This window comes from Hyla sarda, chromosome 4 (genome assembly GCF_029499605.1).
Source record: "Hyla sarda isolate aHylSar1 chromosome 4, aHylSar1.hap1, whole genome shotgun sequence".
In the NCBI taxonomy this organism is placed as follows: Eukaryota; Metazoa; Chordata; class Amphibia; order Anura; family Hylidae; genus Hyla; species Hyla sarda.
Genome location: NC_079192.1, coordinates 258,481,284 through 258,507,237, shown reverse-complemented (window position 1 = coordinate 258,507,237; position 25,954 = coordinate 258,481,284). Strand labels below are relative to the sequence as shown.

At 44.1% G+C, this 25,954-nt stretch overlaps 2 protein-coding genes across 3 annotated transcripts in view; one reads left to right on the top strand and one right to left on the bottom strand.

The window, feature by feature from the left end:
• Positions 1-25,954, bottom strand: part of LOC130369167 (mitochondrial inner membrane protease ATP23 homolog) — a 100,801-nt gene that overhangs the window by 33,112 nt on the left and 41,735 nt on the right. The window lies entirely within an intron of this gene.
• RPAP3 (RNA polymerase II associated protein 3) overlaps positions 1-25,954 on the top strand; it is a 62,611-nt gene that overhangs the window by 20,816 nt on the left and 15,841 nt on the right. For both annotated transcript variants that reach the window (XM_056574011.1, XM_056574012.1), the window contains exons 10-12: positions 431-552; positions 18,189-18,259; positions 18,579-18,692. In XM_056574011.1, coding sequence (XP_056429986.1) covers positions 431-552; positions 18,189-18,259; positions 18,579-18,692 — 307 coding nt within the window. The remainder of the gene's footprint in view (positions 1-430; positions 553-18,188; positions 18,260-18,578; positions 18,693-25,954) is intronic.

Genomic DNA, 25,954 nt, shown 5'->3' with positions numbered 1-25,954 from the left:
AAAATATTATAGGGATTATCAATGTAATAAAATAAATTGTAATGAAGGTGTTAAGATTTGTGATGTGTTCACATACTTTATCTTTAAGTTGTAAATGTTTGTTGTGTATTTCAAAGACAAGGTCCTTTTCATCCACTAACTAGACAGTGTTCTATTGCTGAGCCATCTCTATGTAAATCCTTTAGAGACCTTTGTGCAAACAGAGTGACATTTAAGGATGGGATTGTACAAGAAAAAGGTCAGAGGAAGGTTAATGGTAGTGAATCAATAGTCTTTTCATTTTTGTGCTAAAAATTGTTGGTTTCTGTCCCAGTTTAAAGCAGAATATTCTCATTTCATTTATGAGACTTTTGGTTTTCTGTTGAAGTCTTGACTTAAAATATTGACAATACAGAAAATACTGAATAAATTAATTTGTTTTTGCTTTTAGATACCAAGAAGCAGAAGATGATTGTACTCAAGCAATAGCTTTAGATACTTCATATGGAAAAGCTTTTGCCAGAAGAGGGACTGCTAGAGTGATGCTTAGAAAACTGAAAGAAGCAAAAGAAGGTAAAATTGTGTACAATGTTATACGCCATTACACTACGTGCTCATTTAGGAAGTGGAGTCAATAATGGCACACTTGACCCTCAAGTCTGAATACTCAAGTGGTGCAGAAGATTACCATAAATACAGCAGGGATATATATGGTTGTTTTTTGTATTCTCTATTTTCTCGGTCGGTACCATTGGGGGACACAGAAAGCATGGGTATATGCTCTTGCCTCTAGGAAGTGCTGACACTAGGCATACAATGAAAAGTCGTCCCCTCCTGGCAGGATATACCCTGCCTACTGACCCTGAGCTAATCAGTTTTAGCTTAGTGTCAGTAGGAGGCAGACACAGGTCTGGAGCTCTCCAGACCTGGTCTTCTTTTTTTATTTTATATTTAGGGCCTGTTTTAGGTTCTTTTACTCCTTATTATTATTATTTTTATTTTTTTTATTTAGGTGGGGGTATGCTCCCCCATATGTGGCTAAGGAGCACGGGCATAGAATATGCACCGTTAACCCCTTGCCGCCAACGGCCAGAGCCTGGGGTTACACCTTGGGTCCAGGTCCTCCTATCCTTCCTGCTTGTCCTGCTGTCTTAGCCTGATGCGATGCAGGTGACTATAGCTGGCTGAAGACTCCTTAGATAAGTATGGCGGTGTACAGGGTGAGTATATCCTTCCCCCCTTCCTCTCCACTCTCCCACCGCCGCTCTTTTTCTAGTATCCTTACTGGGTGGGGGGGGGGCTTGGGTCTCCTGTGGGGGGGTATTTTAACCCTTTTCTTCATTGGAGTCTGGGGTCTCCTGTGGGGGGGGGGGGGGGGGGGGGAGTTTCATCTTTATGGTGAGGTGTTTTATTTCAGTGCTGGGGCTCCTGGGATTGCTCCCTCCCCGGCACTGCTTACGGGCGCAGCACCTTCTCTATTAGGGATGCCGGCCGCAGCAGCGTCTTTTTTATTTTTACTCTCACTGTCGCCTGCTCTTGGCAGACGCGTGGGACTAGTTCATTACTATAGGCCACGGCTGGGTCCAGGACTTCTCTTCGCCCGCATTGGAGCACGTGGCGGCGCACCCGCCCACTGGTGCTACTCACCAATACGTTCTTTGTGCGTGCACCAGGGGTCACTGGTTTACCTATCAGCTCGGTGCGCGCGTTTGGGGGTCAGTCTTCACCAATGGAGTCTGTCCTGGGGTGGATACATCCTCTGGGACGGACTGCTAGCTCCTCCTCTCCTCTCCTGCTCCGTCCATATCGTTGCAGCTGCTCCTGGGGGGTGTGTTTCGGGATCTGACTGTCCAAGGTCGCTGGTCTCCTCGGGAGGCTTGCCTTCCTATTAATCTTCTGGAGCTCCGGGCCATCTTTCTTTGCCTCCTCCACTGTGAGATCCTCCTTCAGGATTGGCCAGTCCGTGTTCAGTCGGACAACGCCACGGCTGTGGCATACATCAATCGCCAGGGTGGCATGCGCAGTCGTTCAGCGATGGAGGAGGTCTCCAAGATTCTGATCTGGGCCGAGACTCAAGTTCCCGCTCTCTCGTGATCCACATACTGGGTGTGGAGAATTGGGAAGCGTACTTTCCTAGCCGCTCTTTGGCAGATCCGGGGGAATGGTCCCTCCATTCGGAGGTGTTTGCACAGATCTGCGATCTCTGGGGTACTCCAGACCTGGATCTCTTTGCATCTCGCCACAACAGGCAGGTTCCCCACTTTGTCGCAAAGTTGCGAGACCCTCTGGCTCTGGCAGTGGATGCTCTGGTCATTCTGGTGGATCCAGACTGGCCCAGTTGCGTGTGGTACGCCGACTTAATTCAGCCAGTCACCGACGTACCGCTGTGTCTTCCACTTTGTCCTTATCTGCTCTCCCAGGGTCCTCTCTGCCACCCCAGTTTACTGTCTCTGCATTTGACGGCGTGGTGGTTGAAACCGCAGTTTTGAGAGCTCTGGGGTTTTTGTCCGGGGTGATTCGCACCATGCTTCGCGCACGGAAGCCTTCCTCCGCTAGGATTTACCACCGCACTTGGAAGGCTTATTTTAGGAGGTGCGAGGCTCAGTCCGTTTCCCCGGTCGTGCTTTCCTTTCCACGTCTTCTTTCTTTTCTACAATCCGCTTTAGATCAACAATTGACCCACAGTTCTCTTAAGGGTCAAGTGTCGGCTCTTTCTATTCTGTACATTCATGTGAAGAGATTAAGGCGGCACTGCCCTATTCGGCCATTAACAGGTGACCAGGTGTGGAGTAATAGTAGCTAAGACCAGTCCTCTATCCTATAGTGAGTTGGCAGTGGTGCTAGGACGTAATGAAATAGATATCAACGTATGAGATATGAAGATAAAACTGAAAAATATCCGCACTCACCACTCAGTATGCGACTCGATGCTCCTAGGACCGTGGCTGACCGAGGATACGGGCTGCAGAGATGGACGGCGCTCAGAGGCTAACTACCGGGGTTTTTGCGCAGATCTGCACTTCATCCGGCCGGATGAAGTGCAGATCTGCGCGAAAACACCGGTAGTTAGCCTCTGAGGGCCGTCCATCTCTGCAGCCCGTATCCTCGGTCAGCCCCTGTCCTAGGAGCATCGAGTCGCATACTGAGTGGTGAGTGCGGATATTTTTCAGTTTTATCTTCATATCTTTCTATTCTGTTTCAACGGCAGTTAGCTTCCAATTCTCATGTCCGTACCTTTCTGCAGGGCGTGGCTCATAAGGTGCCGCCTTTCAGATCTCCCACTCCTCCTTGGGACCTCACCTGGTGCTTGGGGTTTTGAGGGAGGCTCAGTTCGAACCTCTTCGGGATGCCTCTCTTCGCTTCGTTTCATGGAAGGTCGCCTTTCTCATCGCAATCACTTCTATTAGGAGGGTCTCTGAGTTGATGTCTCTTTCCTGATGGTCCCCTCTTTTGGTCCTTCATCAGGACAAGGTTGTTTTTTGGCCAGCACCCTCCTTCTTGCCCAAGGTGGTTTCCCCCTTTCACGTGAACGAAGAGATTGTTCTTCCTTCCTTTTGTCTGGTTCCTTCCAATGCTAAGGAGCGTTCCCTTCATAGTCCGGACGTTGTTCGGGCTGTCCGGATATATCTTTCGGTCACCTCCTCTTTCCGGCAGGGTGACTGCTTCTTCGTGATTCCAGAGGGTAGTCACAGGTGTCTTCCGGCTTCCAAGGTGACCATTTCGCGGTGGATCCGTTCTGCCCTATTTTGGAATCGTACCGTCGCAAAGGAAAGGTCCCACCTTTTTCCGGTGACTGCGCATTCCACACGTTCTGTTGGGGCTTCTTGGGCTCTCCGCAATAGGGCTTCGGCCCTGCAAGTCTGTAAGGCGGCCATTTGGTCGTCCTTGCACACTTTCATAAAATTTTACCAAGTGCACACTTTTGCGTCAGCTGACGCCGGTTTGGGTCATAAGGTGTTGCAGGCGGCAGTGGCTCAGTCCTCTGCCTGATTCTGTCCCACGGTTTCTGTGTCCCCCGATAGTACCGACTGAGAAAAGTAGATTTTTTATGCTTACCGTAAAATCTCTTTCTCGGAGGATCCATTGGGGGACACAGCACCCACCCATTGTGGTGACTGAGGTTCGGTTTGTTTTGTACGAGGGGTGTTCTTCGGTTCCTTTATTGTCTGGTTCCCTCAGACACCTGCTGGTTTCTTTCTCTGTCGGTTCCCTCCTACTTCTTTGGGACTAAAATGATTAGCTCAGGGTCAGTAGGTGGGGTATAGCCTGCCAGGAGGGGACAACTTTTCTTTGTATGCTTAGTGTCAGCACCTCCTATTGGCAAGAGCATATACCCACGTTTTTTTGTGTCCCCCAATGGATCCTCCAAGAAAGAGTTTTTTTTATTTTTATTTTTTTAAATTTTTTTTTATTTTTTATGGTAAGCATAAAAAATCTAGGCTTAAAAGCTGTTTTATACAAAATTAATGGCAGAAAGGGTACCTAAAGATGCAAAACATAATAATGTAGCTTGCATCAGCTATTACACCCACTTAGCATAGCTGGACATACTTAATATGCAATGCATATAGAATTGGCATATTGTTAAGAATATAATTATTAAATAGACAATAAAAAGAATATCTAATAAATACAAGAACAGAAAAAACACCTTGTCACTTTGTTAGTAGGGGTGTATTAATTTAGGGTGCAATAGACATAGCTATACATAGGGATTATGGGTAAGACTAATCAAAACCTGTGTACAGAACGTGGTGCAGTTGCCCATAGCAAATAATCAGGTTGTTTCTTTCATTTTTCAGGGGCCTTTATAAAAATAAAAAAGCAATCTGGTTGCTATGAGCAAATGCATTACTCATACTGTACACAGGTTTTGATCGATCTTCCCCCTATGAGTATGGATGTCACAGTGATTTATTTGAACATAGGTGGCAATAGTTGGTGCAAGGCATGATAATTGAAAATGTAACAAAGCTGCCATAAAAAATTGGTGTTAATAACTGAAGAAAATAAGGGGAGGGGGTCGGGGGCACAACTTTTCAGAACTGAAAACTGCTGTCATTGTTTCACCGTGTTGTAACAGTACAATAAATAAATAGTCGTAATAGTGAAAGCAGAATGGGATCTATACACACATTAACTGCATGAGATGGGAAGGATGTAGAATAAATTGCATGAGTGAATATAGGGTGACCACCAAACATAAAGGCCCAGATTTATCAAACTGTGTCAGAGGAAAAAGTGGAGCGATTATTTTCCACAGAAACCAATCACAGCTCAGCTAATGAGCTCTGGTAAAGGTTTTTATAAATTTATTTCAAAATTCTCCTCCAGACCATTCTGTATGCAACTGTTTATAAATTTAATACATATCAGTCTGTAAATTGTTAGACTACAGAATGAAAGATATCACACCTGTGATTTTGTAGGGCATGTAAAGAAGCACCACATTTAATATAACCATTAGTGACTTTCCATCTGTGCCTATATATTCTAAGCACGTAAATGTTTGTACACAGTGTGACCCACATACTGGTGTCTACGTGGGCTTTCAAATATCTAAAATGTGTTAAAGAACAGGTCAAAAGGAGTCAATGTCAAAATGTTCCTCAGTGAAATCACTACTAAAGGTTAGTCTATTATCTTTACACAGCACTTAGAAATTTCTTGTTTCCTGATTTAAAAGAGTGTTTTGTGTGTAAACACAGAACTTTCTAAGTACTTTCTCTTCTGATTTCTTCACTTCTTTAGTTTACTAGGTGCTAAGAGGTTCTTGAGAATTTTTGCTCAGTGGCATGTCAACCTTGGCCTATTTGGAGCTATGCCACTTTATAAAGTGAATTTAAGGCTATGTTCACATGGCAGAATCCGTATGTATTTCCGCATTTTAACCCCTTAAGGACCAGGCCCATTTTGGCCTTAAGGACCAGATCAATTTTATTTTAGCATTTTCATTTTTTTTCCTCCTGGCCTTCTAAAAATCATAACTCTTTTATATTTCCATCCACAGACCCATACGAGGGCTTGTTTTTTTGCGTCACCAATTTTACTTTGTAATTACATCACTTATTTCTCCATTGGCTCCAATGGGGGCCACAGACCATGGGTATATGCTGCTGTCTCTAGGAGGCTTGACACTATGGCAACAAGAAAAGTCGGCTCCTCCCAGCAGGGTATACCCGCCCACAGGCACCTGAGGTAATCAGTTTTAGCTTAGTGTCTAAGGAGGTAGACACTGGTCTGGAGTTCTCTCCAGACCAGGTCTCATATTTTTTATTTTCCTAGGTTTAGGGACGTGTTAGTTTATTATTCCTTTTTCTTTCCTGTTTTCAGGTGGGGACTCAGGAACATAGTATTCTTGTTTCCCCATTTGCGATTGAGGGGGCACAGAAATCGTGCATGTACTGTCAACCCCCTCTCGCCAACGGTCAGCGCCTGGGATTGTACCTCATGGGTCCGGGTCCCCCACTTTTCCCTGCTCGTCTCACTGTTGCAGCCCGGCATGATGCAGGTGACAAATGCTGACTGAAGACTTCATGACTGAAGACTCCATTAGGTTCTTCTGACTGAAGGTGAGTATTTTTCTCCTTTTTCTTGCAGGTCCTAGGATTATTCATCCTCTGGAGACCCCCTACTTCAGCCCACTCCTCTTTATTATCTCCTGAATTGTGGGGAACAGTCTCAGGCAATGGGGGCTTAAAATCAGTGGTGTAGGACTGTGTTCAAGTCTTTCCTTCACTCCGGCGTCTATTCATTCAGACGCTGACACTACTCAGGCAGTTACTTTCATTTCGGCAGCGGAACACTGCCAACTTCTCCTGCGCTCTCAGTGAGCGCGGCCCCTATCTCCGGCCATATCGCTCACTGTTTTTTCTTTATGGGAAGTGAGGACGCCATTATAGCCCGGCCATTTTCCTTCTCTGGCCGCGGGCCCTTGTCGGGCTTTAGCCCCGCCCACTCACGACTGCGGGAATCCTTCTCTCTCTCCTTCTATGCATGCGGCCAGTCCCTTTCTCTGCCAATCAGCGCTAAGCACGCGCAGGGGGTTTCTGAGGGCCAATGAGAGGCGCCCTTTGGCTAGGCCGGCCTCTCTCTTCTCATTGGCTATGCGTTCTTTCTCCCTCGCTCTCTCCCCTCAGCCGTGCAGCGCTCCTCACAGCAGCTACCTTATTGGGGACAGACACATACACTGAGTGAGCTGTTTCTTAGAAAAAATAAATAAATAAAATAAAATAAATTTTAATAAATTAATAAATAATTATATAAAAATGGATGTGTCTAAGCCCGGAACTGTCCCTCCTTCTAGACAGATGCCACGGGCCTGGTCGCCTATTGTTCTTGCAGGGGATAGCAACTCTACCATACTTGGTTCTGCTGAACCCACTTGTTCCACCTGCACCACTGCTTCCCCTGCTATTTCTACCACTCTCCCAGTCTATATCGACTTGGCTTAGGTCTCCCGTTCTGTGGTGACAGCCTTGGAGAGGTCCACCCTACGCCGGCCCTCCAGAGGGACCCGCTCTCCCCCCTATACTAACCGCTCTCGCAAGCGTCATAGAGGTGTTTCATCTGACTCATCCCGCGACTCTTCTGGCAGGCACGGACGCTCCCCTCACAGGTATCGCCCCGTTACTCCAGCTTGTAGCAAGTGTCTCTCCCCTAGTGGACGCTCCCATGGTCGCCGCTCTAGCTTTCCAGATCCGCGTACCAGGTCAGTCTCTCCCTCTTCCAGGGCTGCTTCACCTCGTTCCCATTCACCTGGAGAACTTGTTGATGATGAAGTTTCCGATTGGATACGTCTGACATGGTGCACTCATTGGTTTCGGCCATAAGAGACACCTTCCATCTAGAGGACCCAGGAACTTTGGACATGGCTCCAGAAGTTTCCTTTCACAGAGGACAGCACGGATATGCCTGATGTGGTGTACTCATTGGTTTCGGCCATAAGAGACACCTTCCAGCTAAAGGACCCAGGAACTTCCGACGTGGTCCAGAAGTTTCCTCTCATCGTGCCCTACCTCTTCCAGGGCTGCCTCACCTCGTTCCATTCAACAGGAGAACTTGTGGATGAGGTTTCTGATTCGGCCTCCGACTCAAAGGACTGCACGGATGCCTGATGTGGTGTACTCATTGGTTTTGGCCATAAGAGACACCTTCCATCTAAAGGACCCAGGAACTTCGGACGTGGCTCCAGAAGTCTCCTTTCTACGTGCCCGACCGCCACGCAAGACTTTCAGCTCTCACCCTGACAAGTAGGTTCAAGCGCTGTATCCCTTCGCCAAGGACCACATTGCTCGGTGGACCTCCTCTCCAACTGTGGATCTACCAGTCTCCCGCCTCTCTAAGGCGCCTACCCGGTCGTTGGACCGCTGCCTTTAAGGATCCAGCGGACATGAAGGTGGAGACTTTGGCAAACTTTGCCTTTGAGACAGCAGGTTCTTCCTGCTTATGCTTAGGCCTGGGTGTCAAAGGCCCTTTCAGTATGATCTCCCAAATCCGCCAGGGTAGTCTTCAAGATCCCTCTGGAGGATTTATGTAATCTAGCTCTCCGATGCTCCGCAGCTGGAGATTTTCTGTGTTCTGCTTCCATGCGCAGCCACTGTGCTGCCTTTGCCACAAGCTACCTGGTAGCCACCGTCCCTCCATATGGCTTAAAGCCTGGAATGTGGACGCCGCCTTCAGGAAGTGAGGCGACGGGCGGTAAAGAGTTCTTTATTACCTCTGAATAAGGCTCACAGAACTGCTTTCCATCGTCCTCCTTCTGGTTCTGCGGACCTTTGGTACCAACAAAGGGTACCAACAAAGGGTCCAGCCAGGCGCCTTCACAGGAAGAGGGCTCCCTCCGGACCTATCCTGGAGGTCGCCTATCCGTTCCGGCCGTTTTGCGGCCCCATCAGGCACCAGTAGGCCTTCCTCGGTCTGAAGGGTTGCCCCCACCCGCCGACCTTTCTCGGGTGGTTGGTTGCCTCTTACTTTTCCGTGATGCCTGGACCAAGCACATTCAGGATTCCTAGGTCAGGGATGTGGTAGTCAACGGATACAGGATCTAATTTGCTTCCCTTCCTTGGGATTGCCTTTTTCTTTCCTGGACCCTCCGGTCCCCCTCTCTAGCGAAGGCAGTTCGGGGCGCGCTCCAGCTCCTTTTTTTATCCAGGGAGTAATTGTCCCGGTTCCTTCAGGGGAACGTTTTCGAGGTTTATTCCAACCTCTTTGTGGTCCCCAAGAAAGGTGTTTCTGTTCGTCCACTCTTGGTTCTCGAGTATCTCAGCCAGCATCTTCTGCCTTCCCATCCCGAATGGAGTCTCTCCCTTCGGTGCTGGCATCCATGGTTCACAGGGAGTTTTCATTCCTCGGTGGACATCAAGGATGCCTGCCTCAACATCTCATTGTTTCCCGGTCATCAGCTGTAGCTCTGTTTTGCAGTTCCGGACGGTCATTTTCTATTGTGGCTCTCAATTTCGGTCTGATCACTTCTCAGCGGACCTTTACCAAAGTCCTGGCACCTGTGATAGCCCTTTTACGGACAACAGTTATTTCTGTGATTCCTTACTTGGATGACCTCCTGATCTGAGCTCCAGCCAGGGCCCAGATCCTGGAGAGTCTTAGTCTCAACCTCCAGACCTTGTCTCACTTCGGTTGGATGGTCAATCGGGAGAAGTCAAACCGCTCTCCTGGGGCTCCAGTTCGACGCGGCCTCTATCCGCTTTCGACTCCGCCGACCAATCAGCTGACTCTCTTATCAAGAGTCCGATGACTTCGGCACCCTGCTCCAGTTTCCATTCACTTTTGCATGGATGTCCTGGATCGGTTAGCGGCGGTCATGGAGGCCGTGCCATTTGCCCAGTTTCATCACCGACCTCTTCAACTGGTGATTCTCTTCCGGTAGGACAGGTCTCCATTGTCTCTCGACCACAAGATTGTTCTCTCGACAGTCTTGTCGGTCGCTTCTATGGTGGCTTCGTTTCCCCCCTGCTTTTTCGGGGGCACTCCTTCCTGCACCTCCCTGCCAGTCTGTCAGGCTGGGAAGGTGTTTTCAAGGACCGGCCGGTCTGGGGCCTTGGTCCCCTGAGAAGCCCTTTTCCCCTTCAACATGTTGGGGCCTAGGGCAATTCTTTCTTTGCTTGCTTCTTGGGAAATTCCCTTTTAGCGGAACTCAGGTTTCCAGTATCTCAGCGATCTTCATTCCGGGCGTCTCTGGCATGTGGTCTTTCTCAGCCGGTCCTCAGCCATCCAAGGCGAGTGGTCCCTACATCCGGAGGTGTTTGCAGTGACCTGCAACCTCTTGGGCGCTCCAGGCGTGGACCTCTGCACATCCCACCACAACCAAAGCGTTCCTCTCTCTTGGTCGGGCTTTGCCCTACCTTATCTGTTTGTTGGTCGGGCTTTGCCCTACCTTATCTGTTTCCTCCCCTTCCTCTCTTTTTGGGGTCCTGAGGCAACTCACAGCAGAGGGCGTTCCCGCCATTCTCGTGGCCCAGACTGGCCCCCGGCGGGCGTGGTACGTCGTTGTGGTCAGGCTCCTGAACGACTTACCGCTGCGCCTTCCCTATCGTCCAGACCTCCTGTATCAGGTCTCCTGTGCCACCTCTATTTACCGTCTCTGCTTTTGACGGCATGGCGGTTGAGACACAGGTTCTGAGAACCCGCGGTTTCTCTTCCCAAGTGGTTCGCACCATGCTGAGGGCTCACAAGCCTTCCCCTGCAAACATTTACCACCATACCTGGCGGTTTTATTTCTGTTGGTGTGAAACTCAGCCTTTTTCTTTGGTCGTGGTTGGCTTTCAGCTCCCTTAGGGTTCAAAGGTTCGGCCGTTTCCATTCTTTTTCAACGTCCTCTGGCCTTCAATTATCATGTCCAAACCTAGTTCAGGAAGTGGCCCAAGCTGCCCCTCCTTATCAGTCCCCTTTTTTCCCTTGGGACTTGCACTGGGTCTTAGATGCCATGCAAGGCCCCCCTTTTCAACCTCTCAGGGACATTTCTCTTCGCCTCCTTCCCCGGAAGGTGGCGTTCCTTATTGCTCTTCCCTCTGTTACGAGGGTGTCAGTGCTGGCAGCTCTCTCCTGCAATTCTCCCTTCCTGGTTGTATACCAGGACAAGTTGTTTTGCTTTCCATCCAGGTCCGTCCTTCGTACCTGATATGGTTTTGACTTTTTCATCTCAATGAGGACATCGTCCTACCGTCCTTTTGTCCGGCCCCTTCTCATCCCTGGAAGCGTTTTGTTCCACAACCTTTTGTGGTCGTCGGACAGATCCCACCCTTCAGGTTTTTGGCTCATTCCACCCGTTTTTCGGGGCATCCTGGGCCCTTTGCTACGTGGCTTTGGCCTTGCAGTTCTGTAAGGCGTCCGCGTGTTCGTCTTTGCACTCTTTCTCAAGGTGCTACCAGATTCATACCTTTGCATCAGCTGATGCTACTCTGGGCCGTAAGATGTTGCAGGCGGCGGTGGTCCAGCCGTCCACCTGTCTGATTCCTTACCCACCCAAGGGACGGCTTTGGTACATCCCATGGTCTGTGTCCCCCAATGGAGCCGATAGAGAAAAGGAGATTTTTATGCTTACCGTAAAATCTCTTTCTCAAAGGATCCATTGGGGGACACAGCTCCCACCCTTTTCTGGTGTTTCTATTTCAGTTATCTGTCCGAGGGTGTGTTCAGTTGCCTTTTCTTCTGGTTGCTCGGACAGTTTGTGGGTTTTTCTCTTGACTGTCTGTCTTCTCCTATTGCTCTGGGACTAAAACTGATTACCTCAGGTGCCTGTGGGCGGATATACCCTGCTGGGAGGAGCCGACTTTTCTTGTTGCCATAGTGTCAAGCTTCCTAGAGACAGCAGCATATACCCATGGTCTGTGTCCCCCCAATGGATCCTTCGAGAAAGAGATTTTAAGGTAAGCATAAAAATCTCCTTTTTACCATAAAATGTATGGCACAACCAAACAAATATTAAGTGGGAAAATTGAAAAGGAAACCGCAAATTAGCAAATTTTGGAAGATTTTGTTTTCACGCTGTACACTTTCCGGTAAAAATTACATGTTTTCTTTATTTTGTGGGTCAATACGATTAAAATGATAACCATGGTTAAATGTTTTTCAATAATTGTACCGCATAAAAAAAATCTCAAACCATTTTAGCAAAATTAGTATTTTTGAAATAGCCCTATTTTGACCACCTATAACTTTCAAATTTCTCCGTATATGGGGCGATATGAGGGCTCCTTTTTTGCGCCATGATCTCTAGTTTCTATCAGTACCACTTTTGCTTAGGTTTTAATTTTTAATCATTTTTTATAAAACTTTTTTGGAATAAAATTTGACAAAAAAGCAGCAATTTTTGACTTTTTTTTTTTTCACGCTTACGCCATTCACCGTACGGGATAATGAACAATATATTTTAATAGTTTGTGGGTCTTTTACGCAATGCGGCGATACCAAATATGTGTATTAATAATTTTTTTTACGCTTTTTGGGGGGGTAAAAATGGGGAAAACTAATGTTTTACCTTTTTATTGGGGGAGGGGATTTTTCTAATTTTTTTTTTTTTACTTTTATTTTATTTTTTTTACTATTTTTGTCCCCATAGGGGACTATTTATAGCAATCATTTGATTGCTAAGACTGTTCAGTGCTATACATAGAGCATAGCACTGAACAGTGTTATCGGTGATCTTCTGCTCTGGTCTGCTCGATCTCAGACCAGAGCAGAAGACCCCGGAAGACAGCCAGAGCCAGGTGAGGGGACCTCCAGCTGGCATGCGGCAGCGCTGTGGGCGATCCGATCATCCATTCAAAGTAACGCACTGCCGCAGATGCCGTGATCTGTATTGATCTCGGCATCTGAGGGGTTAATGGCGGACATCCGCGCGATCGTGGATATCCGCCATTACCGGCGGGTACCTGGCAGCTGATAGCAGCCGGGACCTGCCACGCATGACGCGAGCACCGGTTCGATGCTCGCGGTCATGGCAGCACGTAACTGTACCTCATGGTGCGTTAAGTACCATGGCACCATGACATACATTTATGTCCATTGTCGTTAAAGGGGTACTCCGGTGGAAAACTTTTTTAATTTTTTAATTTAATTTTATTTTTTTTATCAACTGGTGCCAGAAAGTTAAACAGATTTGTAAATTACTTCTATTAAAAAATCTCAATCCTTCCAGTACTTATTAGCTGCTGAAAACTACAGAGGAAATTCTTTTAGTTTTGGAACACAGTGCTCTCTGCTGAATCACGAGCACAGTGCTCTCTGCTGACATCTCTGTCCATTTTAGGAACTGTCCAGAGCAGCATATGTTTTCTATGGGGATTTTCTCCTACTCTGGACAGTTCTTAAAATGGACAGAGATGTCAGCAGAGAGCACTGTGCTCGTGATTCAGCAGAGAGCTCTGTGTTCAAAAAAGAAAATAATTTCCTCTGTAGTATTCAGCAGCTAATAAGTACTGGAAGGATTAAGATTTTTATAGAAGTAATTTACAAATCTGTTTAACTTTCTGGCACCAGTTGATTAAAAAAAAAAAAAGTTTTCCACCGGAGTACCCCTTTAATTCTACAGGAATTTGTAGCTAATACACTTCAATGAAATTCTGCAGTCCCATTCACACTGCTGAATTTAGCATTCTGCAAAAATATGTCTTGTCTTATATTTTTGTGGAATCCCATTGCAGTCGATGGAGCTTTAATTTCTGCGCAAAATGCAGAATGTGCGCAGAATGCATGCGGGAATCGTGCAAAAGTCTTGCAGAATTTAACTTTTGAATTAAATAAAGGCCACCTTTTAGGTGTACTGCGGAATCATGTGGAATTCATCAGGAAACTGTGTAGAATTCTTGCACAAAGGCTGGAAAGATGCAGAATTCAAGTCAAATCAATGTGGACGTGGAATTCAAGAATCCATGCAAAAATTCTTGTGTGAATATAGCCTAACAGAGAATTCCTGTTACAGACCTGTTAATCTATTTAATCCAACAATGGGGGAGATTTATCAAACTGTTTAGAAGTCTCTCAGAAAGTCTGTCTATTTAGATGAGACTTTTGCCTTAGAGCTCTTCTCTGCAGAAATAGTATATATATAAGATGCAGTGGTCAGGAATTTATCAACTGAGACTTTGATTGTGAAGTCTCAAAAAAAGTCTCATCAACGGAAAATACGCTGAAATGTCAGACCTGGCGGAATTAATTCTAAATAGTTAGTAGGAAGCCTTTTATCAATTTTTTGGGATGTACCGTACAACACAGTGTAGTTTACATTTCAAATGACATTTAAGCTTGAATCTGAAGAGTACCGTAATCTAATCTAATAATAAATAAAATTCTAAAATAATACAGTTTAATCCCAACGATTCCTAATTTTTTAAATTTTTGGGTCATTTTGTTATCCTTGTAGATATCTGATGCAAATTTTTTTGTTTTCGGTTTTCTATATTTTGGTGCTCCAATTTCACTTTTGCAGCTGATTCGAAGAAGGCATATGAATTCATGCCATGCGCATGGTGCAATTTAGTCTCTGGAGAATTGGTGAAGCATGGGCAGTTTCCCATGGCAAGCAATCCGATTCCTTCTTAAATTTTTCTAAATTGCGAGACCTGAAAAAAAAATTCCAGGTTACTATGCTGCTGAATAACGATTGTGCCTAAGGCTATGTTCTCAAGACGGAATATCCACATGGAGAATCTCTAAGTGCACGTTCCATACAGTGCATGCTCTGGCAGAATATTCCGGCCCTTGGACTGCCCCAGACAGTTATGCATTCCAGGAGGCTTCTGCACAAAGATCTGGCATGTAAATTCCACCAAGTGCACTGAGCAGAAGAGTCACGTTGAATTAAACATGAATCTGCTGCAACTGAATCTCCGTCCCAATTTCCTATCCGGAATTGAATTTCTATTGTGTGAACTGAGCCTATGGTTCTGGCCACATGGATCATCCTCCTTTTGAACTTAGATTAACAGAGTTGAGGTCTAACTTAGAATGCTTTAAAAAAAAAAAAAGAAAAAAAAAAAAGGTATAAACATTAAAGAATAGATAGAAAAATACTTTAAGAAAAACATGGTTTGGAGAGGTTAAATTTATTGTCCAAATATCAGAACCTAAGAACGAAAGCAACTGGAATCAGCTGGCACCTTACAGAAGACATACGAGATGTTCACTTTATAGTATACTTATTGTGTGGCGGGAAGTGCGTGATCATAAATAACTGTACTACGTGCGACTTTTGATATATTTGTCTCAGGCTCTGAGACTTTTGTGTGATTTTTCTCGTCTAAAGTGCTGTGTAGAATAGACAATAATGTCCGTTCACAAGATTTACTAAATGCTGTGCAATGTTTGATAAATTGCATGGACAATAGACCCATGCTCAGAGACTTTTTCCATCGAAAGTACTGCGGAGAATAGATAATAATAGTAAAACTCCCCCAATGAGTTAAAGGGGTACTCTGCCCCTAGACATCTTATCCCCTATCCAAAGGATAGGGGATAAGATGTCAGATCGCCGCGGTCCCGCTATCATTGCTGCACAGAGCGAGTTCGCTCTGTGCGTAATGACGGGCGATACAGGGGACGGAGCAGCGTGACGTCATGGCTCCGCCCCTCGTGACATCACGGCCCGTCCCCTTAATGCAAGTCTATGGCAGGGGGCGTGACGACCGCCACGCCCCCTCCCATAGACTTGTATTGAGGGTACGGGCCGTGACGTCATGAGGGGCGGAGCCATGACGTAACTATGCTCCGGCCCCTGTATGGCCCGTCATTACGTGCAGAGCGAACTCGCTCTGCGCAGTAATGATAGCGGGGTGCTGCAGCCGCGATCCCGGGGGTCCCCAGCAGCGGGACCGCGGCAATCTGACATCTTATCCCCTATCCTTAGGATAGGGGATAAGGTGTCTAGGGGCTGAGTACCCCTTTAATATATTGCCTTGAATGAGTCTTCTCCCTGTAATATGAAGCATGTGAACACTATACAGTGACCCCTCGACTTATGATGGCCTCGACATATGATCATTTCAACATATGATGGCCTCTCAGAGCCCATCGTATGTTGAAGGCAGCCTCGACATATGATGCTGCTGTGTGTCGAGCCATCGTACAAACAGCTATCTGACAGCGCTGACAACTTCAGCAACTGACAGATAGTTGTTTAATGTTCCACGTGTGCCACGTTCTGCCTCCTGTTACTCACATGCTGTCCTGCTAACTCATATAGGCTTCCACTGTGAGCTCCGTGTAAGCCCCGCCCCCAGTGCAGCCATAGCCAATAGCCTGCAGCATCTTGCTGCAGGCATCCAATGAGCTGCTGGCTGCCCTCCCCTTCCTTTCCTATAGAGCTGTAGTCGGCAGGATCGTAATGGAGGACATTCTGTCCCCCCTGAAGGTATTTAAAGAACTGTACAGTACTGTATGCGATGTCACACATCACATACAATACATATACACACAATACACCCCATACATCTGTGTTTCCCTATCAGTGTGCCCCCAGCTGTTGCAAAACTATAACTCCCAGCATGCCCAGACAGTCAATGGCTGTACATGCATGCTGGGAGTTGTAGTTGTGCAACAGCTGGCGGCACGCTGGTTTGTTAAACACTCCCCATACACTCCACATACAATGGTTATCCCAGAACCAATTAGCAGTTTCCCATAGAGATATGTATTCAACATACAATGGTTCCGAGGCCCCAGAACCAATTACCATTTTTACATAGACATATGTACTCGACATATGATGGTTTCAACATATGATGGTTCTCCTGGAAGCAATTAATATCATATGTTGAGGGACCACTGTATAGTATTAGTGGTTTGAGGTTCATGCCTGTGCAAGAGGAAGAAAACCAGAACGGTGAAAAATTGTCATACAGCTTGTTTTAGAGGCTGACATTTTATTTTTGATATGTTTTTCACCTGTATTTGATATAGATTAGATGTCTTGACGCACATTTACAGCATCTATTTGTATTCATAAATACACTTTAGTCAGTAGCATATGAATACATGCTATACATACAAACTACAGTAATTATTTCCTATTTAAAATCGATACGTCACAGTTTCTGGGCATATTTCATGTTCTGAAGAGAGAAATTAGAAAAACACTCCATTTTCCCTCTAAAGCATCAGTCAGTATTAAACCCAGTGAAGGAAATTGATCAACTAAGTACGCCAGTGTTTTGGCATAAAAAAATTTAGAATTTTTGCACAATTTTTGCTCACTAGGTGGAACTTTCCCAGAATGAGGACATCATTTGTGAAATCCCCCTGGATGTACTAAAACTTACACCTGAAAAAAGGCATACGTTTAGCTGAAATCCAAACCAGCTCTTAGCTCCTTATTAAGAGGTGTTAAAGGGTACTTCACTGGCCAGTGTTCTGGCTGCATTCGGAACATTTTAGTTCCATACATTGTGCGCTCGCTGCGGGGGGTGGCTAAGCCCCCTGGTGCGGTGGCCCACGCCCCCTCCCATAGACTTGCATTGAGTGGGCATGGCCTGATGTCACAAGTGGGCGTGGCTGACCCCCACAGCGCGCACGCGCACAGCGTTCGGAACTAAATATTCCGAACGCAGCCGGGACACTGGCCAGAGGAGTACCCCTTTAAGTACACTCTAAGCTCAGTGTGAAACGCCAGTAAATTCCCCCCAGGGTGTATAACTAAAGTGCCAAATGACAAATGCTAAATAAGTCTTAAGGATGGAGTCGCCTGGGTTTCCTGAAAGACTGGACAGCCCTAAGTCTTTAAGAGGACCATGCAGGGTTGCCTGATCACTCTGGGTTATGTTGGGACACATTGAAACAGTCTAAGATCAGGCATATTTAATGTAAGGTACTATAAAGTTAAAAATGAAATACACAGTTATTTTTTTTTTTCTTCTATCATTTTTAATTTTATACTTTTTCTTTCATCCATATAATGTAATGTAATCCCAGTGCTATGCTGTTTATACAGCTCTCATTAAAGTCAATTAAAGTTACAGTAGCAGGCCTGACTTATTTCTGCTTCCTGACCACCTCCAGCCTTGATCCCGAGATATTGTGACATATTCTGTGGCTATCCATTAATGTCGTCATGGGAATACCCCATTTAAAGACCAAGGATAAAAAGTATATTTTAAATATGTCTAACTAAAAAAAAAAAAAAATGGTGGCTCAACCATAACTCCAGTGTCAGAGAACTAATAACATGTTTTCTCTTTTTTATTTTTTTTTTTTTGTAGATTTTGAGATGGTTTTAAAACTTGAGCCTGGAAACAAGCAAGCAATATCTGAACTGGCCAAAATTTCTCAGGTGTGTACAGTGCTGTACTGCAACATGGTTTCTGCAAACTTTTGTTAAGCAACACAACAATAATGTACCGTAACTGGATTTGATTTAAACATATTTCAAAAGTTCCTTTTCAAGCCATAAGGACTTCATGTACCGTATATGTAGGAGAAGAAAAGGGGACTAAATCGAATTTAGACCATAAAATGTCAGACCAAGACAAAGGAGGAAGGCGCTGAACTGGGGCAAGGAAAAAGAGCAAACTTTTAGGAATTGGCAGTGATTAATAAAATAATTATTTATTTTCTTACATATTTATATCCTTCTTTTTGTGTTTGTCAAGGAACTGAATGAAAAAACAGTAAATCCAACTCAACAGACTTCAGATGAAAATAAGGAAATTGCTAAAAGACGTGTTGTAAAGGCAATGGCTAAACCTATACATCTAAGGTCAACTGTAAGTATATACCACCTCTGTAATCTGAAAATGTTTTTGTAATAATTGACTATTAATCTGTGTGGGTTTTTATTTGTCAACAGAATGATACTATTTATATTATAAATACAACAATGGTATAATCTGCTCTACGGATCACATGAGGCTTTGGACCTATGTCTTGTTTCTTATGTTATAAAAGCTGCTTTCTCTGTTCTCTTGATCAAGAAAAAGAAAAATAGTTTTACATAAGAAGGTTCCAGTAATGTATGTTGATGTTCAGTTTAGGTTGTTGATCAGATTAAACAAGAAATGTCTTCTTAGGCTGTGATAAAAGCATATTAAACAATAATTTTTAACACCCTGTTGAAAACTTTTATAGAATGAGCTGCAAAAAACAAAATCACATAGAACTGGGTTTAGATCAGTTGCACAATAAACATTGTTTCCTCTGCAAATATTCAGTACAGCTCTCTCCACCAGAGGTCAGGCATAAGTCATATGGGAAGTCATTTCAGTTTTATTTCCTATACTATGAATTTCTCTTTCTGAAATTCTAAAATACAGTTATATCACACTTGTTTTGTTTGCACACTTGTTTAGGTCTGAATTAGATCATATGTTAATGCTTTAACCCCTTAAAGACGCAGGATGTAAATGTACGTCCTGGTGCGGTGGTACTTGATGCACCAGGATGTACATTTACGTTATGTACATGACCGTGAGCATCGGAGCAATGTTCGGGTCATGCACGGCAGGTCCTGGCTGCTGATAGCAGCCAGGGACCCACCGGTAATGGCCGACATCCGCGATCGCGTGGATGTCTGCCATTAAACCCTCAGATGCTGTGATCAATACGGATCACATCGTCTGCAGCGCTTCGGTCACTAAAATGGATGATCGGATCGCCCGCAGTGCTGCTGCGGAGATCCGATCATCCAGAACAGCAGACAGAGGTCCCCTTCACCTGCCTCTGCTGCCTTCCACGGGTCCTCTCATCTGAGATCGAGCAGACCAGAGCAGAAGATGACCGATAACACTGATCAGTGCTATGCCCTATGCATAGCACTGAACAGTATTAGCAATCGAACAAATACAAATAAAAGTTAAAGAAAAGTGTATTTTTTTTTTTTTAAATAAACATTTTTGGTATTGCTGCGTGCGTAAATATCTGAACTATTACAGTGCGTTCACACGGAGTAAATGAAGAGTAATTCACGCTGAATTTGCGCGGGGACATGGGGGAGAAAGAAGTGAAGGGGTTTTCAGCCATTTCTGCGCAAATTGCGCGCGAATTCCGAAACTATGTCGGGCGGATTTTTTTTTTTACCATTGTCTTCAATTGATTTCTGCTAGCGGATTCTGCTTGAAGAATGAACATGTTCTTTCTTCAAGCGGAACGGAATTCAGCGTCGGAATTCTGCTAGCAGAATTTCCGCAGTCTGAACAGGACAGCAGAAATAACATTAAAGTCAATGGGCAGAGGAGATGTGAATTAATTTGTAGCGGAGAATTCAAGAGGAATTATTCGAGTAAATTCCTCTTGAATTACTCCGTGTGAACGCACCCTTAAAATATAATGTTAATTATCCCGTACAATGAACGGCGTGAACGTAAAAAAAAAAAGGCCAAAATTTATAACATTTTATTCCAAATGAAATTGGTAAAAAATGTATTAAAAGTTTTATAGATGCAAATGTGGTATCAAAAAAAAAAATAATGACAGATCACGGTGCAAAAAATGCGCTCTCATACCACCGCTTATATGGAAAAATGAAAAAGTTATAGGTCAGCAAAATAGAGGGATTTTAAATGCACTAATTTGGTTAAAAAGTTTGTGATTTTTTTTTTTAAGCGGTATAATAATAGAAAAGTATGTAATCATGGGTATCATTTAAATCGCATTGACCCACAGAATAAAGAAAACAGGTCTATTTTACCTTAAAGTGTACAGCATGAAAATGAAACCTTCCAAAATTTGCTTAATTGCGGTTTTCTTATCGATTTCCCCACACAAATAGTATTTTTTTTTTATTGCACCATACATTTTATGGTAAAATGAGTGATGTCATTACAAAGGAAAACTGGTTGCACAAAAAACAAGCCCTCATACTAGTCTGTGGATGAAAGTATAAAATAGTTATGATTTTTAGGCGAGGAGGAAAAAACGAAAAAATAAAAATGGGTTGAGTCCTTAAGTATCAGCCGGTACCATTTTTTGTTGCTGAAGGGAATCTGAGATGTAGCAAATATTATTATTTTTATTTTATTTTTTTTGTCACCAGTGGGCCCGACTGCTTAAAGGGGTACTTCGCTCAGCGTTTGGAACAAACTGTTCTGAACGCTGGAGCCGGCGCAGGGAGCTCGTGAAGTCATAGCCCTGCCCCTTCATGATGTCACACCCCACCCCCTCAATGCAAGTCTTTCGGAGGGAGCAACGCCCCCTCCCATAGACTTGCATTGAGGGGGCGGGGTGTCATGACGGGGCGGGGCTATAACATCACACGCTGCCGGCACCAGCGTTCCGAACAGTTTGTTCCAAATGCTGAGCAGCGGAGTACCCCTTTAATAACACAAAACAAGTTTATACATCCCTCGTAGCCCCTGTGTTGGTGCCTGGTCTCCACTGAACTTCCCCATTGAGGAGCTGCAGAAGTGATGTAACAGTGCTGCGCACGAGTGTGGGCATTGCTGCAGCCAGTTATTGACTAGCCAGCGCTGCTATGTCATGTCTGCAGCTCCAAAGGGGAGGTTTGTCGGAGAGCGGCACTGATACTGCAGGCTATAATGGGAGCGAGGATGGTACATATAAGCTTTTTTTTGTGTTTTTAGGCAGTCTGGACCTATTGTTAAACAAATATATATTTTCACCGGATCACCCTTTTAAATGGCTTTCTGCATATTAAACCATTTTGCTTTCATAGGCATTGGGGGAATGTGTCACACAATTTTGCACAGCCTGCAAACTACACAAATATTTGCAACTTTTTAGAAATGTAAGGGACTTCCGCTAACTTTCACATGTAGAGTATAAGAAAGCTTTTTGACAGGATCTAGGTTACGTGCTGAATGTATTAAATAAGACTTCAAGTTTTACCGCAAAAATGTTTCATTCTGACACCACACTTGTATTAGGGTGCGTTCACACAGAGTAATTCCTCTTGAATTCTCCGCTCCAAATTAATGCACATCTCCTCTGCCCATTGACTTTAATGTTATTTCCGCTGTCCTGTTCACACTGCGGAAATTCTGCTAGCAGAATTCCGGCGCTGAATTCCGTTCCGCTTGAAGAAAGAACATGTTCATTCTTCAGGCGGAATCCGCTAGCAGAAATCAATTAAAGTCAATGGTAAAAAAAAATTCCGCCCGACATCGTTTTCGCACGGAATTCACGGGCAATTTGCACGCAATTTGTGCGGAAATGGCTTAAAAACCCTTCACTTCTTTCTCCCCCATGTCCAAATTGCGCGCAAATTTCCCGCAAATTTCTCGCGAAAAAAAAAAATTCCACAGGTAAATTTTTCAGCCTAAATTACTCTCCATTTACTCCGTGTGAAGGCACCCTTACAGTCATGCTCGTAAATGTTGGCACCCCTGAAATTTTTATAGAAAATTAAAGGGGTTATCCACAATAAGGTGATTTTAGTACGTACCTGGCAGGCAGTAATGGACATGCTTAGGAAGGATCTGCGCTTGTCTTCGGGCTAAATGGCTATGTTGTGAGATTACCATAACACTGTGACTAGCTTTTTGTGAACTGGTATTTCCTGTTTGACTTTTTTTTTTTTTTTTTTTTTACTACAAATCCCACAATTCCATTTTCCTCCCTCCCACACATCAGCCACCCCACCCATTGAAACATAAATGAGCTGCATCTATTCAAAAGACCTGTGGTTTTCAATCAGGGTGCCTACAGCTGTTGCATTAGTTGCAGATTGATCTCTCTCCCACCAAGCGATCGCTCCACCCATTGAAGCAGACAGGCTCCCTGTCATCAGCTGACTAGTGAGTCAGGTCTCGGCTGCATTGCAACCTGGGAAAAATCTGAGACACCAGTCATTTTGTATGCTGTTAAAAATAAATATTGGGGTGAAAATCACTTAAGAATTGTGAGAAAACCATCACACACAGGTACAGACACTATATTATGAAATACACTAACTTTACAGCCCCTGTAGCATAGTCAAATAAAAAAAAAATCCTGGAATACCCCTTTAAGTATTTCTCACAGAAATGGATTGCAGTAGCACATGTTTTGCTATACACATGTTTATTTCTTTTGTGTGTATTGGAACTAAACCAAAAATGGGAGGAAAAAAAGCAGATTGGACATAATGTCACACCAAACTCCAAAAATTGGCTGGACAGAATTATGGGCACCCTTAACTTAATATTTATTTGCATACCATAGTCGCTTCCTATAACCATCAAAAAGCTTCTTACACCTCTCAGCCGGAATGTTGGACCACTTTTCCTTTGCAAACTGCTCCAGGTCTCTCTTATTGGAAGGCGCCTTTTCCCAACAGCAATTTTAAGATCTCTCCACAGGTGTTCAATGGGATTTAGATCTGGACTTATTGCTGACCACTTCAGAACTCTCCAGCGCTTTGTTGCCATCCATTTCTGGGGGCTTTTTGACGTATGTTTGGGGTCATTGTCCTGCTGGAAGACCCAAGATTTCGGACGCAAACCCAGCTTTCTGACACCGGGCTGTACAGTGCGACCCACAATCCATTGGTAATCCTCAGATTTCATGATGCCTTGTACACATTCAAGGCACCCAGTGCCAGAGGCAGCAAAACAACCCCAAAACATCATTGAACCTCCACCATATTTCACTGTAGGTACTGTGTTCTTTTCTTTGTAGGCCTCATTCCATTTTCGGTAAACAGTAGAATGATGTGCTTTACCAAAAAACTCTATCTTGGTCTCATCTGTCCACATGACCTTTTCCAAGAAGGATTTTGGCTTACTCAAGTTCATTTTGGCAAAATGTAGTCTTGCTTTTTTCTGTGTCAGCAGTGGGGTCCTCCTGGATCTTCTGCCATAGCGTTTCATTTCATTTAAATGTCGACAGATAGTTTGCACTGACACTGATGCTCCCTGAGCCTGCAGGACAGCTTATGTATCTTTGAAACTTGTTTGGGGCTGCTTATCCACCATCCGGACTATCTTACGTTGACACCTTTCATAAATTTTTCTCTTCGTCCACACCCAGGGAGATTAGCTACAGTGCCATGGGTTGCAAACTTCTTGGTAATGTTGCGCACTGTGGACAAAGGCAAATCTAGATCTCTGGAGATGGACTTGTAACCTTGAGATTGTTGATATTTTTCCACAATTTTGGCTCTCATGTCCTCAGACAGTTCTCTTCTCCTCTTTCTGTTGTCCATGCTTAGTGTGGCACACAGACACACAATGCAAAGACTAAGTGAACTTCTCTCCTTTTTATCTGCTTTCAGGTGTGATTTGTATATTGTCCACACCTGTTACTTGCCCCAGGTTAGTTTAAAGGAGCATCACATGCTTGAAACAATCTTATTTTTCCATAATTTTGAAAGGGTGCCAATAATTTTGTCCAGCCCATTTTTGGAGTTTGGTGTGACATTATGTCCAATTTGCTTTTTTCCCCTCCTTTTTTTGGTTTAGTTCCAATACACACAAAGGGAATAAACATGTGTATAGCAAAATGTGTTACTGCAATCCTTGTCTGAGAAATACTTCATTTTCTTGAAAGATTTCAGGGGTGCCAACATTTACGGCCATGACTGTATATGGTTTATGTACTATGGGGGAGATTTATTAAAAACCTGTTGCTCCTTTGATTTTTGAGAGGACCTTTTGAAAATAAAAGAAGCAATCTGATTTGCTGCTATGGGCAACTGGTCAACTTTTCCTATGCACACATTTTAATAAATCTCCAATCGGTTCTCAGGCCGTCAAGTAGACGAGGCGTCCAACTAATGATAAATTACACACAGAGAAAACCTATTAATAGCTTTAGCAAAATATATATAGGAGACTGAGAAAATAATGAATTTCCCCCTATGTGTACTATGCTCTTGTTACTGCAGTTCTCAGTTTGGGAAAACGAAATGTCACAGTCTTTAATCTCAGAGTGGTTCCTTTTAGTTCTAAAAGATATATAAAAGGAAGATCCAATAGTTTAATGAATGAAAGACTGTAAAGAACTAAAATCAACTAGAACTTGCTGAACAATCTTTGTTCTATAGATGTGATCATTGTCTGGACTTGGCTGATGAATGTGTCATGCATTTGCTTGTGTAGCCTGTTAGAATGTATTAGTATATGCCATTCTCTATTACTTTTATACGATCAGGGCAAGTTTGTTAATACTGTATAGTGCATTAGTAAAAATTCTAATTGACCGCTATAAAGAGTCTTTTACTGCTGATCTTAAAAGATATAAAAAATGATATTTTTTTTTATAAATCTGTGAACTACTGAACTTTGATGAAAAATTAGGATTGATCCCATAAAACTGATTATGAAAGAATAGATTGACTGACTGTTTTCAAGTCTCGCATTTTTGTTACATTCAGCATATGAACTTAATGTACAGTATATGTAGAACTCCCAGCAAAAGAGTAAGTGCTGTTGTCTTCGCTGCTCATATGCCTGTATTTAATATGACACAGTCTCTTGACCATGGTGATTTAAAGGGAGTCTGTTATTAGATTTATTCCTACTGAACCACGGGCATCCTCAGATCATGACAGGCTACCTCATAACTAAGGTGGGGGAAACTGGGGAGACCACCTCCAGCATGCTGGCCTCTTTGACACTGCTTGGTTTAAAGCTTTGTTGTCAGTTATGAGGCAGCCCATCTGGATTTGATGCTGCAGTATAAATGTGCTGACAGATTTCATTAAGGGCTACATTCCCAGTTGCAGGTTTAAGCAACAGACAATCCATAGCAGATTACATTAGTCAGTGTAATTTGCTTCAGAAAAACCTGCCGCGGCCTTAACTCAGTCAACCCTGCACGTTTGAACGTACCATAAAGCAGACCTTGCACTCTGGTAGACAAATCTATACCTTTTTTTTATACTTTTTCTATTTGCCTGGACTTCTGACTTCTGGGTGCATTCACATCATGATTTTGCTACATGTTTACAATATACGTTTTCAATTTGAAAACCTTATGCAACTGTATAGAAAACTGTATACACTGACCTACCATACAAAAACTTACACAAATAGATGTATCCGGTTGTGTAAGTTTTTGTATGTACGTGTACGGTTTTTGGGTTTTTTCCCGT